This window comes from Camelus dromedarius, chromosome 8 (genome assembly GCF_036321535.1).
Source record: "Camelus dromedarius isolate mCamDro1 chromosome 8, mCamDro1.pat, whole genome shotgun sequence".
NCBI classification, from domain to species: domain Eukaryota; kingdom Metazoa; phylum Chordata; class Mammalia; order Artiodactyla; family Camelidae; genus Camelus; species Camelus dromedarius.
This window is the reverse complement of record NC_087443.1, coordinates 69,373,240-69,392,094: the sequence shown is the minus strand read 5'-3', so window position 1 is coordinate 69,392,094 and position 18,855 is coordinate 69,373,240. Positions and strand designations below refer to the sequence as shown.

The 18,855-nt window shown below is 36.2% G+C and overlaps 1 protein-coding gene across 1 annotated transcript in view; it reads right to left on the bottom strand.

The window, feature by feature from the left end:
* Window positions 1-1,312: 1,312 nt before the first annotated feature.
* FHIP2A (FHF complex subunit HOOK interacting protein 2A) overlaps window positions 1,313-18,855 on the bottom strand; it is a 30,718-nt gene continuing 13,175 nt past the window's right edge. Inside the window, exons 6-17 of the mRNA XM_031461827.2 lie at window positions 16,602-16,895; window positions 16,241-16,437; window positions 15,048-15,162; window positions 14,412-14,488; window positions 14,136-14,328; window positions 13,769-13,938; window positions 13,239-13,382; window positions 12,270-12,360; window positions 10,068-10,211; window positions 5,177-5,317; window positions 4,729-4,832; window positions 1,313-4,626 (exon numbers count right to left, since the gene is read on the bottom strand). Of these exons, the coding sequence (XP_031317687.2) occupies window positions 4,521-4,626; window positions 4,729-4,832; window positions 5,177-5,317; window positions 10,068-10,211; window positions 12,270-12,360; window positions 13,239-13,382; window positions 13,769-13,938; window positions 14,136-14,328; window positions 14,412-14,488; window positions 15,048-15,162; window positions 16,241-16,437; window positions 16,602-16,895 (1,776 nt within the window). The 3' untranslated portion in view covers window positions 1,313-4,520. The remainder of the gene's footprint in view (window positions 4,627-4,728; window positions 4,833-5,176; window positions 5,318-10,067; window positions 10,212-12,269; window positions 12,361-13,238; window positions 13,383-13,768; window positions 13,939-14,135; window positions 14,329-14,411; window positions 14,489-15,047; window positions 15,163-16,240; window positions 16,438-16,601; window positions 16,896-18,855) is intronic.

Sequence of the window (18,855 nt, the reverse complement as noted above, 5' to 3'; positions counted from 1 at the left end):
TCACAAATAAGAGTATCATTCAGCCAAGCCTCGAGTTTCAGATTTTCCCTCTCAGTAATTTGCACCACTACTTCCTTCTTCCTGGGCTCTCACACTTGGGTGCTGTTTCTCTAACAGTGTTCACCGATGTGTGTTGTCATTCACTTTTGTAAGCACACTGAACCCTCACCAATACTGACTTCTTGTGGGCAGAAATGCTTGTTTTCCCAGCACCTTGAAACTTGGTTCATAGAAAGCTCTCAGTATTTGTTGATCAAGTTGTTTTGTTTTTGGATGACAAAGAAGTATCACATTTCTGGTACTTTAAGAAATGGTATTTTAACACGATTAAAATCTCTAATGCACACGAGTCAAATCCTAAGAGTACATGAAACAGGCTTAGATGAATCTCTCTGATGTGGATGGTGGGGGTGTAGGTCAAGTAAACTTGAAAAACCAGGCTCCAATGAGTAAGACCCATAGGAAACAGCTTTCCTAACTGGCTTTAGACCAACTAAAACCTATTTTTCCCATAGAAACTTTGGCATCTGTCATGCAGTGTTTTTCCTTTTTTTAAAAAAAAAAAATTTTTATAGAGATTATAGTTTCTACTGGACAAAATTTCAACAGTAACAATCTTATGCTAATTCTTTGAATTCCCTTGAGATATTTTTCTAGGTGGAACACTAACATTCTGAACCAAGTTTTTAGACTGGGGATCTCATGCACTGCTAAAATGCAGTTTTCTTTTGAAGGAACTCAAGGCAAGGAGGTAATTTTTGACTCTCCAGTGCCTAAACCTTACCTCCTTAAACCTGTTATCTTCTTTATTTCCTTCTACAACTATTTTGAGTAACTAACCACAAAGAATCACGGGTAGGTGGGATTAATAGCTAGACTTAGATCTCTTTCTGGTTGTGCATGCATTACGTTTGTTTCCAGTTACGGGGCTTTGGCAAATTCTCAAGTGAATGGAGTAAGCCTACAGTCTACTTGTTTTAGATGTCAGTTAAAAAGTGTTTATATGTGTTATAAATATATGAAGAAATAGTGCTTACAACGAATTGTGTTTCTAAGACTTGCATAAACATTCCTTCCTTTAGGGAAGTGATTATTAAGGAGTGGGGTGGAACGCATGTACCAGGCTCTACATTCCCCCTTCATAAATATTCAGATATATTCCTTTTTTTCTTTCTCTGGAATCAGTGCTATAGTGAACCACGAACTGCTGTGTGTCATATCCATTTATATGTCATTTATATATTGTTTTGGATTTATCAGTGAATGAAATGTTTCCAGTTAGAATTCTACAAAAATATAAGAAGACACTCTGTTTAAATTACATTATTTATTTTTACATTATCCCTCTTAGTCCTGCATGCATTGTTAGCACAAAAAGTTGAACTTGATCACAACCTCCTTTGAAGTGACAGTAGGTACATAATCACCATCTGAAGACTTTCTTCACAGATGGCCCAAGAATTCCAGGCCTTGGTAACACTGTCAGTAACCTATACAATGTTCAATAGAAAAATTTACCAAATATCCTTTGTTTAATGTAAACAAGGCGGGAGGCAAAACAGAGTATTTCAGTAACACTATCTTACAGGGCCCAGAAATGTGATTCTCTACCATGTTTTAACATACCAAATGTCACAATGACATGCGTATTTTGATTATTTGTACAGCCCAAAATGTAATTATCATATAAATTGTGGCTTTAGCACTTCACTGTAACTTTTGTCAATATCTATAAACTTCATAATTAAAAGGTAATTATATAATAATGCAATAATTTATGGAAGTATGTTACCATGAATTATGAAGTAATTCCATAATTTGGGCCCCATAAAATTAAGTGTGATACTCTTCACACTAGCAACAGTGTAAGCAAGCTAAGGATTTTGGTCCTTATATATATACACACACACACACACACACACACATATATACACATGTACACAGATAATAATGTACAATTAAACCAAAAAGCTATGAATCCACTCATAGCTTCCATATTGCACAGATACATGATGAGAACATTACACAGCTAGATGTGAGTGCTACGATGGTAATTGGCTAAGGACAAACTTTGAGTTCTATCAAGTAAAGAATGTGGCTCATTACTAAAAATAAACTCAAAGACTATACTGTTAGAAAGGAGGTTTAAAAAAAAAAAAGAATGTGCATACCTATCCATACCAATGCGAAGCGAGGCTAAAATTCAATTTGGAACTTGTTATGGCAATCGATTGCTGGGGTGGGGTTTCCCACCCAAAACAGTGCATTTTAGTCACTGTTTTGCAAGTACTGAGTAACAGAAGTATTCAGTTTCTGAAAGGCAGTACAAAGATGAATAGTCACACAAGACAATGTTTCACCAACAAATCCAACTCACTGTGAGAACTTGTGCTGGCTCTAGGTCTGAAGTAAATATGAAAAAAAAAGACAGAAATAAACTTAGAAGAGAAATAAATTATACCTTAAGCTTTAGCTGATTACAAATCAAGGACATTACAATAACTTAGGGAAATAATTATGTTTTAAGAAGCAGCATACACACACAAAAATATGAGTTAAAGCTTTTCTGAGCTTGGTTTCATGGATTAGCTAGCTATTAAGGTCCCACTGTGAAAATAGGATTAAAATAGTTTTTGGTTTGAGAGGTAACATCACTGCCATTACACCTACTGAACACTACAAGAACATTAAAGAAATATCTAATATCTCTTAATGTCTTATTTTAAATACGGCTACGTCAAAGTAAACTACAACTACATTTAAATGGAGATGTTGCAGTGTTCCTTGCATCAATAAAGACAGCAAACAAAATAATGCTTTCCCACCATCAGAAATCATTTAAAGAAAATCATGCACAAAGTAACTATCTCCCACTTATTTTTTCATTGTTTTGCTTAATGAATTTCTTAGAGTGAGCTAACAAGGATTTGCATTAAATTAGAAATTTAGTCTTTTTGTTGTTTTAACAGTGGTAAGCATTCTGGTGCCAAGAATATTAATAACTTTTTGATATTTTGTTCCTAATAGATGACAAAAACTATAAAATAAATCAGAAAAATGAACACAACAAAATTAGCAGTAGGTATAAAACATGCTTCTATGCACGCGTCACATGATGGATGTACAGATGCAAACATGCTACACAAAACAGCTTCTTAGAAGGGGCAGCGACAGTCCCTTTCATCCTGGAAGGTTTGCTCATTTGCTCCCCCAATATCAGCAAATGGAAAGACAAACAGGAAAGTGCTGCTGCTTAACATTTCAACAAACCAAAACAAACCAAACCAGACCAAGAAAGCTTAAAAGCAATATCTGAGTGATAAGCATCACTTAAAGGAAGAATAAGACGTGGACTAGCAAACACCATCTCGTAAATCAAGTACGAGCATGCTGTGCACGGCGCAGCGCTGCCAGCTGCCCGCATGTCCCCACGTGCCCACATACACACCCATCCACATACAGACCAATTTACCCAAGTTCCTTCATATGTAAACAGGACAGACTGGTTGGTAGGTTTGTTTTTAAATCTCTTTAGAATGATTTAAAACAAAAGAGTGAACAAAATGGAAAAAAAAAAATGTAAACATTCAGGAGGCCACTGGTATTTTGATTGCTGCCACCTACACCCTACCACGCATTTCAATAAGAAAATCAAATTATAAAGCAATTTTCAGAGAGGGAGAAAGAGATAGGAAAAAGGGTCTCCACCCAATACATGTTAATTAGCTCAAAAAATACTACTTTAGCAAACACTACCAGTGGTGAGCACAGATTCAACGCTGTTGCAAAAATGACACAGTTTAGATAAACTGGGACCCATACATGAAAGTCAGTCACTAACGTGGCTATGTGCACAAAAGAATAAAAGAACATTTCTTTAAAAAATATATATATTATATTAATCAAGAATTTCTTTATCATATTAAATTGTTATTCTTAGAAAAGCTGAAGAAAGTTAATGGTGCTCTACACATTTTTATCTTCTATTATTAACTCATTTGATGGTTCCTGAATTGTATTTTTTCTCATTTACAGTTTTTTTTTCTTATTTTGTTTAATAAGAATTCTGACCTTAAAAAGTTATAAAATTAGGTGTTTTTTTGCTACTTATTAATCCAAAAGAATATAAGCATCTGAGTCCCAGAGAATGTCAAAATGCCTTGCTACCTAAAAGGATATTAAAATAACAGAAATATCATCAAAGTCATGACATCAGAAATTTTGCAGCTTTTCACACAGGCATCAGAAATGCTTATTTCCTGAAGTTCCTTTGATTGTATCCTGGATTCAAGGACGTGCAATTTTATATATAGAACCATTATGGTAAAGCCAATGAAAACAGTATTACACAACAATTTACTGAGAGTGTCCACTCATTGGGTTCTGAATGGTTCTGTCCAGTTTACAGCAATGCTTCATTTAAAAAGGCTTTTTATCCTCTCTCGGCTGAGTGGAGCTGAGTCTTTTTTGATGAAATGAACACAGTAGCTCTGTCCCCTTGGTTCCTTGAGAGACACTAGTTACGGAGTGGAGGAAGCGTGGTACTTCACGAATGCAACTGCGGCCAGCTCCTTACAGAACTCCTCCAGCACGATCACGCCCTCCAGCAACGTGACGTGGTCAACCCTGGAGGAGGACGGGGTGGAGGCAGGCAATATCAAGATATCAGCAGATCATCAAGTTCTGGCAAAATTTTTAGATAAACAACATGTGAGAACACTGACTTACATAGGGCCTTCAGGCTCCAAACCAAGTAATCGCTTTCTGACTAACAGAAGTTTGGGAGTGAAGTCTTGAATACGCTGGATTCGAAGCATAAGGTCCCCAACAACCTGCGTCACAGAGACAAAAGGAACTCAGTTCCTGAACAACTACATGGGGGTTTTCAGAATAAAAAAAAAAAAGACTCCATCTCCTGTTATTAAATGAAGAATGTCACCTCTCACTATTCACATAACAACCTTTGACAAAGGATTCATATCTATTCCTTAAAGCACAAAAGTTATATGTATCATTTAAAAGATTGAATCTCTTTTTCCTCCACATTCTGTACTAAAATACTTCTAAACAGCAGATATATTTTTCATTATGTGACAGTGATTATACACGATGATACTAAGATGTCAACTGGTCAAGTTTATCAATCCTAGAAAACATAACAAAACTGGTAACTCACCCTGACAATTACAGAGAAGAGGGATCTACAGCCAGAAGCAAGGTTCACATATGGATCCAGAAGGTACTCGTGTATGTGTGGATGAGGGAAGAGAGAAAGTCTAGACAACACTGAGGTTACTTGTAAATTTACATCATATGGCTACGGAGAGGGAAAAAACAAAAAGATATTTGACATTACCTATAATTTAATAGATATACATACCTGTGCACTTAATTCATCATTTCGATTTGTCTTTTTAAGAAAGGAAATTCTACCATCTTATTCCTCCCTCTACATGCTCTTGTACAATGAAAAAATACCTAACTAAATTAGCTCTTACCATCTTAATCAAAGTGCACATACCACAGTCCTAAAACTTAAAAAGAAAAAAAGCCTGCATATAAACATATAGAAAAACAAATAAATAACATAGAATGTGTCTGTTTTACGCAGGTTGTTTTAGTTAATAACAGCATTCAAGAGGTCTTCAAGGCCCACCAGGGTCACACGTAATATTAATTACAAACAACAGAAGACACATCAAGTATAAGACCAAAGATGGAAGGGACGGTTTTAAAATCTTTTATAGTAGGCTAATTTTAGCAGTGATATTCCTCATCTCTTAAATTATTCAACTACTGCCAGTTACCAAAAGCATGTACACAATAAAGTCATATACATCACAGAATCCTGTCAACAGGATGAAAGTACTTGGGGATAGAAATGACAACCATATGCCTCAAAAATGAATGAGAAGATTCAAAACCATGATTATAGACAGGGATCCCTTCCTTTACTGCAAGAATATTAACTCTTCCAAAATAACTGTATGTCTGCGTATAGCTCCTCACACGGTTTTCTGTGTGCAGTATCACAGTTTGACGTGAACTCTAATTTTTTTTAATTTATTCAACATATGTTTATTGAGGCTTCTGTACAGATGACTCTATTTTTTTATACTTAATCTGTTTATTCTTCACAGAAAACAGCTTGGAGATGCTGTACACGGTGTGTCAAAATCAAAGGCGTAATAGACAAAAAGAGTTGCTACTATTGTGCCCAGAACTTTAAACAGAAATCTCTTAGACCTTCCAGTTATCTTCTTCTAAGCAACCAAAGGAAACTGAGTGGCTGAAACAAAACTGACTTCAGTGAGAAGGTTGGAAAGAACTCAGGTGACTGGATGAGTGATGAGGAGGGGAAAGCGGCTCAGGACCAAGTTAATACTAACCATGGAATCTGAATTTTTACCCTCATTCACTGAGCAGTTTTTAAGCCCTTGATCATAATGAACATCAATTAAGAAGTGAATGTTTGGCACTCAGAGGACAACGAATGCTTGAGCACATGCCAGAAGATATCAAAGACACTGTTCTATGAACAAAAACTTAAGCTCAATTTTAGTCATTTCTACTTAGCACTAGATTCATGAACATAGATTTTCTGAATGAAGAAAACTACCCCAAGTCACTCTTTTTCAAAATCTAGCCGTAGGCAAGATTAATGAAAGGAGATGCAATTCCTATTAAAGGGTAGTTTGAAGGGCATCTCCTACTTGGCAATATTTGCAACAGAATAACCTCCTCCAAGATTCAATTCATAACAATGAATTCACATTAAATTTTATTTTAGGCACAAAGGAAACATTTAAAAAAGTTTTTTGAAAAGAATGCATTTGGTAAAGAATGTGAATAAAATCATTTAAAATACAACTTAAGTATTGTACGTGACTTCATTTCAGGTAGTTAATTCAGATTTTTAGGTCACTAAATTCTGCTATTTACTGGTGCCTAAATAAGTAAATTGACAAAATTTGGCTTTAAACAAGGATATACTGCCACTTGAATTTTGTATTTTCTTTCTATGGTATTACTTTGGTTTTAAGCTTTATTTGAAGAAGAATCTGCATCTTTGGTTGCTTAAGAAACTTCAGATTGGCTCAGGTTATATTTTACTTATTTATTAATCATTGCAGTATAGTTGATTTACAATGTTGTGTTAGTTTCAGGTTATACTGTAATGTTGTGAAAATGAAAATAAATTTCAGCTAAACAGAAATCGTTCCACCATATACTGAAGTGGTCTCCACTTCATACTGGTAATAACTTTAAGACAAGCTGGCCTTTGGGGGGATTGTTAACAGTCTAAATGTTTGTATCTATTATTATAGGTCCCTTTATTTTGTTCTTTATACAGTATTCACCTGAAATGAAAGCTAACTGGGTTTTTCTGACATGTCAAATGGACTTGGTCCATTTTTGACTGAGTTCACCCCAAATACAAGATCTGAATTTTAGGACAATAAACATTAACTTAAAACCATACTGATGTCATCTGCAAACTCAATCTCAACCCTTTTACTTAAAGACAAATGTGTAGATGGTCAAAATAAGAATTAAGTCAAATTAAAAAAAAAAAAACCTCAACAACTTGAGTCTCTTAAATTTCTTTTAATACCTGCATTTAAAAAGATTTTGTATTCTCAAAAGAATTCTAAATTGCTTTTTTCATTTAATTCTTTCAACCAAATTAAGTAATATCAATTTCCCTTTAAAAACAAGAAAACGTGACGAGTGGCTGGGTTAGTTGCCCAAGTTCAAACTGTTCCCTGTCAGAGCTGGGACAAGAACTTGGGCCTCCCTATGTTTCTCCTGGTGTTCTTTACATTCTGCTACGGACCTTAGTGTTTTACTCTCTTAAGATCACCAGTTACAAACAATAGTAAAGGCACTAAAAAAATTTTTTTTAAAATTATCATTATGACAACACAATAGTGCCATGAATAGTTGCTGTCATAACTTTTCAACTTCACGTGCAGAAATAGCTACTTCATTAATTATCCATAGTAAATGTTTAATCCCAGCCTGGTTACCCTGACCCTATTAGGGGTATATATGTACTAAGAAAATACAAACATTGTCTTTAGCAAAAACATGTAGGAAAGAAAGAAAATGAAACTAAACCAAGCACGCTGGGCACGTAAGGACTCATGATTATCTTTGAGACCTGACTATATAACGTTCTTACCCAAAAAGGCTTAGGAAATCAAGGGTTTTAGAGACAAAAGGTTTTGGGCCAGGCTCCACAGTGCACTAGCTAAGTCACATTAACTGAAACGAAGGCTTCCTGCTGTGTAAGGAACAATAACACTAGGAACTAGCTTGCCTATCACTCAGGGTTAAAGGCAGAACGAGTGAAATGCTGTGTGCGAATCACCTCTCTGAAGGGTTCTCAGGGACACAGAGAGAGAGCTGTGAGCACTTCGGGGCATTCTGTCTCCAATGCACCCTGCGTCAGCTCTCCACAAACTGAAGGGGAAAAGTGCGATGAAGATTCAGAGAGGATCCTTCCACTCAATTCAGAAACTACTTTTTAAAAAAGTTTAGATTCTTTTTTAGTGTTCTTGGTCAAAATTTCTAAAGATTACTGACTTGATGCTGAGTGTTCATGTCTCTTGCATGTTAGTTTAATCAGATCTCAACTAAGGCGAGAGAATCAGCACAAAAAACACAATAAAATGATGAATCCCGCCACCCAGGAGGTTTACACAGCCATGATGTGCAGACGTAACACCTGCAGTAGGTGGACTGAAATACAAACACAGCTGTTAAGCATAAAAGCTAACCAACCAGCCAACAATGACACACTAGAAATTCAGCACGTGCTGTTAAGAGGTTAAAGGAAAAAAAGGACTTTACTCTGTGTCTTTATTTATTACTATCAGAAACAGTGCTGACTGAAGTCCAACCCAGTGAAATACTTCTTAATTATCATCTATTTGGCTTTCTGATTATTGAAGACAGCCTGTTTATTGAGTAAATTTCTTTTCTTTTCTTTTTTTTTTTTTTTTTGCTGTATCATTCCATTTATATAAAATTTCAGAAAATGCAAACTAATCTTTATTAACAGAAAGCATATCAGTGGCTGTCTGGGGACAGGAGTAGGGGGGCTACAGGAAGGATTACAAAGGAGCACAAGGAAACTTTGGAGGTGATGGATACGTTCATTATCTTAATTGTGGTCACAGTTTCATAAACATCTATCAATCTTTTTTTTTCCTTTTTCAGTTTTATTAGGTATAATGGAGTAAACTTCTTTTATAACTCACTATGTTCACATAACTATTTAACTAAAATGCTAAAAAGAACAAGTACTTTAATATTCAATTTTAAATTAATTTTAAATTGGTTAACTCAGTTTCCATGTTGAGGCCAGTTTAATGCCAGATTGTTTTAAGTGTACATCCCAGTGTGTAAAATACTTCAAAGCTCAACTGTCACTCTGTTCGCCAAGGAGAGAGGGAAGGAGGAATTCTAGAAGCCCAGATTCAGGTCTCCTGACAGTCAGTGAGAATGACAAGAGCAACCTATCGACTGATGGCGATTTTTATCTACCTTTGAATAAGTAATTAACCTCTTTTATTCCACCTCCCTTTTATGAAAATGAGTGTCATTCACAAGTTCTGTCTGAAGAAGCAGGTTCATCTAACACTGTTCTGTAATTTTAAAGAGGCCAGAACATTCAAGAGTCAACCTGGAATGACACTTAAGGTCTTCTGAATTAATAAATCTTACAAGTTTCACTCTACCTGTATCTGTACTAACTAAAAGGCTTTCTAAGTCAAAAAAGGAAAGCACTCTAGTCACTGCCAAAAGGTGTTAAGGCTGTTAAGACAATGGCCTTACATACAATTCTACAAAACGTAGAATTATTTGGCTGTCGGGCCAAATAAGTTTTAACATAACGAATGCATCAGAAGCCCACCAGTTGTTGGCAATCAAGCTCCATTAAAAAAATCATCTAGTAGGAAAAGAAAACACTAAAACCACTTTACTGAAGATCTAAACTAGGACGTGAGAACTCATGGTGAATGGTAACAATATCATATGAGTATTTTAAAATTCATTACCTGATCAAGAATTCTTCCCATTCTGTCAAATAAAACTTTCAAAAAATGACCTTCAAAGAAAGTTGCTTCTAAATTGCACTTTTCCAGTGCCTTTGGAGACCCAGGCCACTCCCATCTTAAGCAGATAGCACAGTAGTCCCGGAACTAGGGAGAAAGCATTTGGATCATTAAAGAAGAACTAACCAAGACCAAGTTGAGATTAAACAGAAATCATTTCCCCAAATAGGCATAAAAATCCTTTCGAGTGCTCGGGTCTGCCATGTGTGAGACGCCACGAAGACAGAGAGGAGGGGCGTAGGTGACACCTGACTGGAGAGGGGCACGATGTGCAGGTTCAACCAACCAGCACCCACTCAGGTTGCTGGAAAAACAGGCGTGTCCTAACCCTCCCAAAGCACCTTTCCCTGCTGTGCTCATGCACTTTCCTTTAGAGGAATCTAACCCTTTACTTATTTTCATCACAGATTTAGAGAGTATTTACAAAGCAAAGTAAGTCAGCCACATTTTCAAATTTATTCTAAAATGTCACATGTAATATATAATATTCTGTAAAATACGTGAAGAGATGCACATCATCTGAGAAGGCAAGTCTGACTCTCCTCCGATGTGCTTCCCCAGGCACGCTGTGACAGAGGAAACAGTGCCGCTCCGAGTGTGGTTCGGAGACTGTTCACTGCCATCGCGCTGAGACAAGTACAAGTACCAAAACTGAGAGCAAGTTCAGGAACTTCTCTCGCAATTTCACTGAGTAAATTTTATGTCTGTCCAATCTGATAAAATAATCAGGGCTTGTATTTTGTGTTTTTTCATTTTTCCAGTAATTCATTTTTATTATATTTTTTAAAAAGTGTTGGTCTGTGACAGATTGGAAATTAGAAGAAACTTCCTCACTGGTCCTCACTACACAGTTTATCAGTGGGATACATAATATGGACTTTTATAAGCACAAAAACATCCCCTATAATAAAAAAGAAAAAATTTTAAATTTCCCCAATACACAATTTACTTGAATTTAAACAAAAGAAATTTGGAGCAGTTTTCTTCCTTATTCTTTCCTTTTTCAGATTCTTCTTATTCAATAAGGCAAAATTAGTTTCACCTCTCTAGTTTAGAAATTACCTGAAATTAAAACAAAATATATTCTCACTGTGAAGCACTAACTTCAACTTTGAAAGAAAAAGATATTTAAAGTGATTAAAAAGCCAACTTCAGTATACTGTGAATTTTAAACTATTTGGCTTTCAAGAGATAATTTTCTTTATAAAAATCAGATCCCAATATTTAATAAAGCATTTTTATATTAACACTTAAGAAATTATAGTGTAAAATTTTTCTATCTGTTTTATCTCTTTTCTAATATTTCTGAAATGATCATAATTGCATTTTTAATCAGAATATGGAAATAAAACTTTATAGAAAGAATCAAAGCAGTTTAGAAATCCAATTGGTACTACTGAGGTTGGTACCACTTTACTGCCTCTGTTTTACTGTTACATGAAGGTACTTGCTATCCCATTAATCTAGTTATTCACAGGGTAATGTGCACTTGAATTCAGGCTTAAAGCATCATGAATTATCTACAGACATATGCAAGTTAATTATCTATAATAGCATACTTCAATCCAAAGGGTTTAAATGAAAATTAAATGTACATCTTTCTCCTTTGAGACATTTCAAAACCTCGAATTTGGTAAATGTAAAGTGCTAGAGGGGAAAGATGACTGAGAGAAGGTCATTTAAGTTAATAACCAAGAGGAGACCTTTGAGAAAGCAGCTGCAGTGAGGTGGAAAGCTGGAAGGCAGGGGAAGAGACGGCGCTTGTGCATTACTGCTCGAGTAAGAACAGGGGCGGAGAAGAGGAAAGGGTAAAAGCCTGCGGGTCGGAAGCAGTGGTGGGTGGTGGGCAGGGTCATTTCACAATCACGTTTTAGATCAGTAGGGGAGAGGACCTGGATCTGGGGGAGATATAATTTCAAAGATAGAAAGAAAGGGAAGACAAGGAGAAAGGGGAAGAGAGGGAAATAGACACACACAGTCAGTGAAATAAGTAAGGTCACAAGCAGGCAGTTAAAGTGGTGAGAGTGGAGTCCAGGTCTTGTAGGAAAAGGGAAACCGCTGGAGAAACAGCTGTGGGCAAAGTGACAAGGAGGTGTGTGTGCATTCTTACTAGATTTCATGTCAAAAAATGAGTTACTTCCTTACCTGCCTATGAGCATCTCGGAGGTAGGTGTCATATCCAGTGCCCTCAACGTGGTAGGATGATTTTGCTTCATCCGGTACCAGGCAGAGAAAACTTAAGTGAAAAAAGCCATGATCAATAAAACCAATATTCTCACAATTCAGTATCTCTATAAGTATTAAAATATCTAGCAATATCTTCAGTTTGGCCAAGTATTAATGCCAATGGAAACTTGAAAAGTAAAATTATGTGTTCTTAAGTACTTATTTTGAATCAGTCTTTACTATTTACTGATTCAATACTCTGTCGTTATTTTAAAGGTTTTATTAAAAAATTACTCATTCCACTTAAAGTAGAAGCACGCAGAAGACGACTTGACTCTTTTTACATCACAGCACAATGACAGATGGCCATGAGATTTGTTAGCCTCCGGAAACTGGCTTGTAAGTAACTGCACCTATGATTTCTATGCACCCTCATTTCACATCTCGCACCACATGCAGTTTTCTCTAAAGTTACCTCCCAGACATATCAGGGACAGGATTGCAAAGGCAGAAAAAGAAAATTGCCAGGGAAAGGGTACTTGAAAAAAAAAAACCAACATAAAAACACAAAATAACACAAAGGAATAGCCGTCTGCTTTGCATATGTGAGTACATGTCTCGTAAATTCAATCTGTCAAACTGGAAATTCTCAGTGTTGTTCCAATTGGAAATTACTTAAAATTATTTACATTACAAAAAAAAAAGTAGGGTACTTTGAAGATTTATTTAACCACTATTATTCGTTTCTATGTTTATATACTAAGTAGATCTTCTCTTTTGCTATTGATTGTTGCCTGCAGGCTGTCACTCGTTACATAAGCATTTCACAAAGCTGACGCAACCTTTAAAGAAGGGAAGACTGAGTTTATAATCTACCTCTGTAACCATCTGAGAGCAGAGCTAAAAACAAGTAGAAGAGATGTAAGTCAAATTCATACAGCAACTCACCTATTTACAATTTTATGGACTTCAGTTTTCCCATCATTTTTGGGATGGTCTGGAGTAGCAGGAGGTGAAGAACTAAGCCACTCTTGGTTGGACAAAGTGTTCTCTGGTGAAATGTCAGTAAACAGTGGATCTTCTTCCAGATCTCTAAGTTTAATTTAGTGATGTATGAAAAAAGCATTTTATTATATTTTCTAAGCCAAAAGATTCTCTGCTATGTTCTTAGAAAACATAATTTTGCTAATGAAAGAATTAAGGAATAATGAATGTATTTATATTTTATAGAGAAATTAACATTTTATACTAACATCAGACTTCAAAGAAGACTACACTGATTTTGTCAGGTTTAATGAATAGATAATACCACCTGTAATTTAAAGGGACAGTACTACCAAGACATCTAAATTTTATTTTTAAAAAACTTTTAAACCATTGGAGGTTTTTTTTTAAATGGACAAGGAAGAGAAATAAGAGGGGAGAAAACGACAATCCCGTATGAAGTGCTAAGCTCCCAGAGTTGGAGAGAAACTTACACTGCTCCTGCTATCAGTCCATTCTCCACCACATCTTTATCTTCTGGGCACACAGGTTTATATTCTGTATAATTTCTTTCTTCAAGATTTCTTAGGACCAAGTTGTAAAGAATGTGCTCATTGGGTTTTTGTAAAAGATGTTCAAACATTCTTAATGTCATTATGCTTATCTGAAACCAAAAATGACAAAGGCTAACTGAAAAAATATTTTAAATAAACTATTCTTCTCGCCATCCTGAAAGTCACACGTTCAATTTTCAAAATGAAAAGCCACACAAAAAAGAGGCTGTACTCAGAACATCACAAGTACATCAAAATCAGTATGTCAAAGAATCTAAGTCCAACTCTAAATCCTTACATAGCTTACCTCATCAGATATGTGATCACAATGTTCAATTAACCTATGTCTTAAAGGATGTCTACTAATTTCTGCCAGAGTTTCTGGTTCCCTCTGTTCTCCAAGGATGAAAAACACCATTTCTTGAAGCAAAATGTCCGAGGTCACTTGCCGAACAATGCGATGAAGCAGAGCAGTTGATGTCAGAATACCCATCTCAGACCTGCCATAACAAACAGGTAATCAGCGGGCAAAAATAACATGGATGCAGGGATTTTTTTTTTTTTAAGTAAAGAGGTCACTCACGTTTGCATTAACTGAGGTTCCATAACACCAATAAAAAATCTCTCATGAACAGCTTTGGCAAGAGCAACAGCAGCAGTCTAAAACATAGTATAAGTATCATTACCTTTTCTTTAATGGGGAAGAGAGATTAATTTATAACATCAATAAATCAGTGAGCACTCTCCATCTGAATTAATATGGAGAAACAAACTTGTCTACTGACCACCTTATCGATGGCATATAAACCTAGATTAGATGTTAGCTATTGGGTCCTTTACATGTTATCTTGTTTTCAAGAACAAGATGAACAGGAGAAAAATATTATCCCAATTACCTTATAGTATTAACATCTCCCTAAAGAGGAGAAATGAAGGGAGGTCAGTGTTACCTTGTAAAGGGTTTATAATACTTAAAGATACGTAAGGGCAGAACTCGAACTGTGATTTATTCCAGAGCCGTAATACACACAACGCACATACACACACACAACACATACATATATATACATACTTTTTTTTTGGTTTGTTTACTTAGTTTCATTTATTTCGCTAACTGTGCTATTTAAGACAATTAAGACATATTTAGGGATATAAACTGAGGATTCAAATTTCACAGTTACATCTTTAAGTTATCAATAAACAACAAAAATATTCAAACCTTTTGTGCTTCCTTTATAAGTTGATCACAATAATCAAACCAGGAGAGAAATGAAATTAAGGCTCGTTTTCCTGGAAACGCTGAAGCATCTTCTTTATGACTGTATGAGTCCAAGCTGTAGGACATGGAAGAAATGCGAAGTCCAAAGTTACCCAAAAGCATTAATCCAGTCAGAACATGTGGAGAGAGGAAGGCACGTGAGTGAACTCACACAGTACAGTACATTTACACAGGCAAGCTAGAGGACAATCAGAAGGTTTTATAAATGAAAGCCAAAGGTGAAACTTTTAAAATAAAAGTTGTAAATAATTTTCACTGATTAATGGAATGAGAGAGACTGAAACAGAATGGAGCTGTAGCAGAAAACCCATGTAGACAGCTCCTCATACTTCCACCATAAATCTGACCAAGTGATGGGAATGAAAAGTTGAAGGTTCTCAACCACTAGGATGGAAGAAAAGGAACATAAAGGGGGATCTGCAGAAAGAAATGACCGGTCTGCTTCCTCCCTGCCTTAAAATGCACCACGGTAGTGAAGTTAACAAGTGGGTCTGGCCCACAGATGTTGATAGAATATAGCATGAAAAAAAAAAAAAAAAAAAAACGAGAAAGAATCAAACAAGGGTTAAAAATGCACAGAAAAACAGTAACATTTTATTATGTCAAAATATTAGACTGCTTATAGGTGGTGGGATTATGGGTAACTTTACTTATGCTGTTTTACATTTTTTAAAGCACATAAGTGTTCTGCAATAATCATATATTCATGTGAGAATCAAATAGTTGGAGGGAAGGGATGAAAGAAAGAGGCAGGAGGTGAGGTCCCATACAGGCAGGCCACGAAACTGTAAGACTGCCCCAGGGGATGTGGAACTAGTTTATAAAAAAAGAAGGTTCCTTCTTTCAGGGTTTTTTGTTCTTTAAAAAATATGGTCAGATAAAGTTATTGATCTTAATGCAAATCAGGTCTTAACTGATCACTATAACAGACGAAAGAAAAGCAGCTTTCCCACACCAATTCACTCCCAATAACAAATTTAAGACAAGCCTCAAGAAACAATCCTGTTTAATGGTCGCTAGTAATGTCATATTTTTCAAAACTAAAGATTTCTATCATTGCAAAGTGGAAATGGATTTAAATGTGTAGGTTTAAGAAGTCACTTTTATGGGAAAACACAAATAAGGGTTCTTACCCCCAGTTAATTGCTTCCACTGTTTCAATATCTAACGGGTCCACGGACTGAGGTAGGGCCTTGTACAGGGAGGCGAGCCTGTCTGTGAGCAGCTCACACAGGCAGGTGCTCTGTGTCAGGCACTTGGCGGCCGCCGGCTCCGGCAAACTCACTAAGAGCATCAGGCCCTCACAGGCCTTCACAGCTATTCGGCCGTCCTGAGGGGAAAGACACACCGCCCTTCAGTGCCTGAATTACATCTCTGTCAGGTTGTTTGGAAAAATTCAACTTAAACAGATTTACTGTTTTACATCAAAATAAAATTTTTTTTTCTGTAACTGTGATTATGTTAGGGGGAGAAAAAGTTAAAAAGACGACTCACAGGACTTCTAGTAAGATTTAACAAAGAATTCACTAAGTTGTAATCCTGGTTTGGACGAACAACTGTGGCCTCGGGCAGGGCAGCGACACTGAGGTTGTCCAAGCTGGCGGACAGCTCATCCATCTGAGGAGGAGGCTCATCTTCTAAGTCCGTGTGCTCCATTCCAGAAGCACCGGGTAGTTCCTCCGGCCGACAGGACTGTCCTGTAGCTGTTGACAAGGAATCGTGACCTTTCGATGTCTCTTCAGAAATTGCATTCGGTGCTCCTTTGGAAGTCAATGATTTCAACTTATTCTGAAAAGGAATAGTTGTTTTGTAAGATTCACGTCAAAAGCCTTATATAAGAGAAATAGTATTTTAATGGGTTTTTCTATAATACACATTCAATATCTAGCTATCATAGCAATGGATAAAAGTGTTATGACAAATGAAAATACTCAGACTTACTTAAACAGTGTTTTAGATATTTTTTAATTACGTAGGTATTTATGACACCCTTCAGAACACTATCTATAAAATGTTTTACATTGACCATAAGCAATGAGCAATATTAGTGATAACTATTTGTCTGCTACTGAAAACAACTGATGTTGGCGAAAAAAAAATATTCAGGAAGTTTCAATTACAGTGAATTGTTTTCTTACCACTGGGCTTACTAAAAATTCATAGCCCCAATGTTGAGTCCTCTAGATTAGTTTTCTAAGATGATTTTTCTAAGTTTTTCCCTCATACGTCTGCTCTATAAATATAACTCAGTACTCTGAGGACATTCTTATTAGTGTTTTTGAGGATAAAAGTAAGATTTGTTTAAAATACTGTGCAGCCCCCACCATACACACCTAAACACAAAAAGAATCTTAACTGAAGCAAATTATTAGTTTCCAGACAAAAGTACCTTGCTTTCCATTTAAACATAAGAGCAAAAGTCAAATCACACACACGTTAGAATTCATCATAAACCAGCTTCTCTGCAATGCCTATCAACTGTGTCACCCATCACAGAAGTGCAATAAATGCTGAATAAATTCAAAGTTCTACTTTCAAAGTTATAGCTATCATAAATCACTTTTATTACTATTAAAAGTAGAGTTTAGACAAATTTTCTTGAGAAATTGAGCTCATAGCACATAAATTCAGAGAAAATAATTCTAGGGAACTAAATGAATACTTCAAACAACTTTCCAGTTTCCTACAAAATCAATTGTATACCATAGTCTTTATGAATGTAAAACATTTTATTCCACCTAAAATGCTAATACTATTGCTGGGGTGGTACCTCAGATAAGAATGGCAAGAGGAAGAATAATCTCAGAACAGCACTCACTCCTTAAACTAGTGTTTCTCAAAGTGTGACTCATAATGGTTGGCTGGTTTCACGGGTCCTCTATGGGGCTTGATAAAAATGCAGATTCTCCAGTCACGCTGAGATCTGCACAATGAGACCATCTGGAGGTGGAACCAAGGAATCTGCATTTTTAAAGAGCTCTGCAGGCAAGCACAAGTTCTTCGTCCTGCCATTCAAAGCCTTTGACAATGCTCATTTCTCTGTCCAAGCCCTTTTCCTACCACTTGCTAATTATACTGTTTCCCGAACATACCACAGACTTTCTTATCTCCACTCCTTTACTTATGCTCACCCATTCTTATCTAAACATCTGTCAAGGCTCATCTGTCAAAGACAACCTCTTCCGAGCAGATATAATCTCTTCACCCTATGAGCATTTAAGGGGCATTTACTTTGTGTCTTTCTTATGACATTCACCTTACTCTACCTAAGGTTACAGTATCTGAACGTTAGTCTTACCCTCATCACCAGACTACCAGCTCCTTTAGGGCAAAGACTGTTTCTAACTCATCTACCATCTGCACATAACCCATAGTAGGTGCATCTATTGACTGATATAAATGAACAGAGAAATTAGATTTCAGGGCATACGTGCTTGAGAACTGCAAAGTACTTCTCTTACTGTCTGTACTTACAAGTAATAAAGCTGCATTTCTCTAAAGATTCGTTCATTAGTAAATGTTAATTAAAAAGTTACTACGCATCGTGCTAGATACCAGAGAAGCTGTGTAGACCCAAAGATTAATGAGACAGACTCCTTGTCCTCAAGGAGCTCACTGATCAGCAAGAGAAAATATCATGCATATACATAACTCTAATGCTAGGAAGGCTGTAGGAACTGACTTTACAAGCATATGAACAGTCCGATCAGTTCAGAAAATGGAGACAGCTACCACCTTAGGCTGTGGA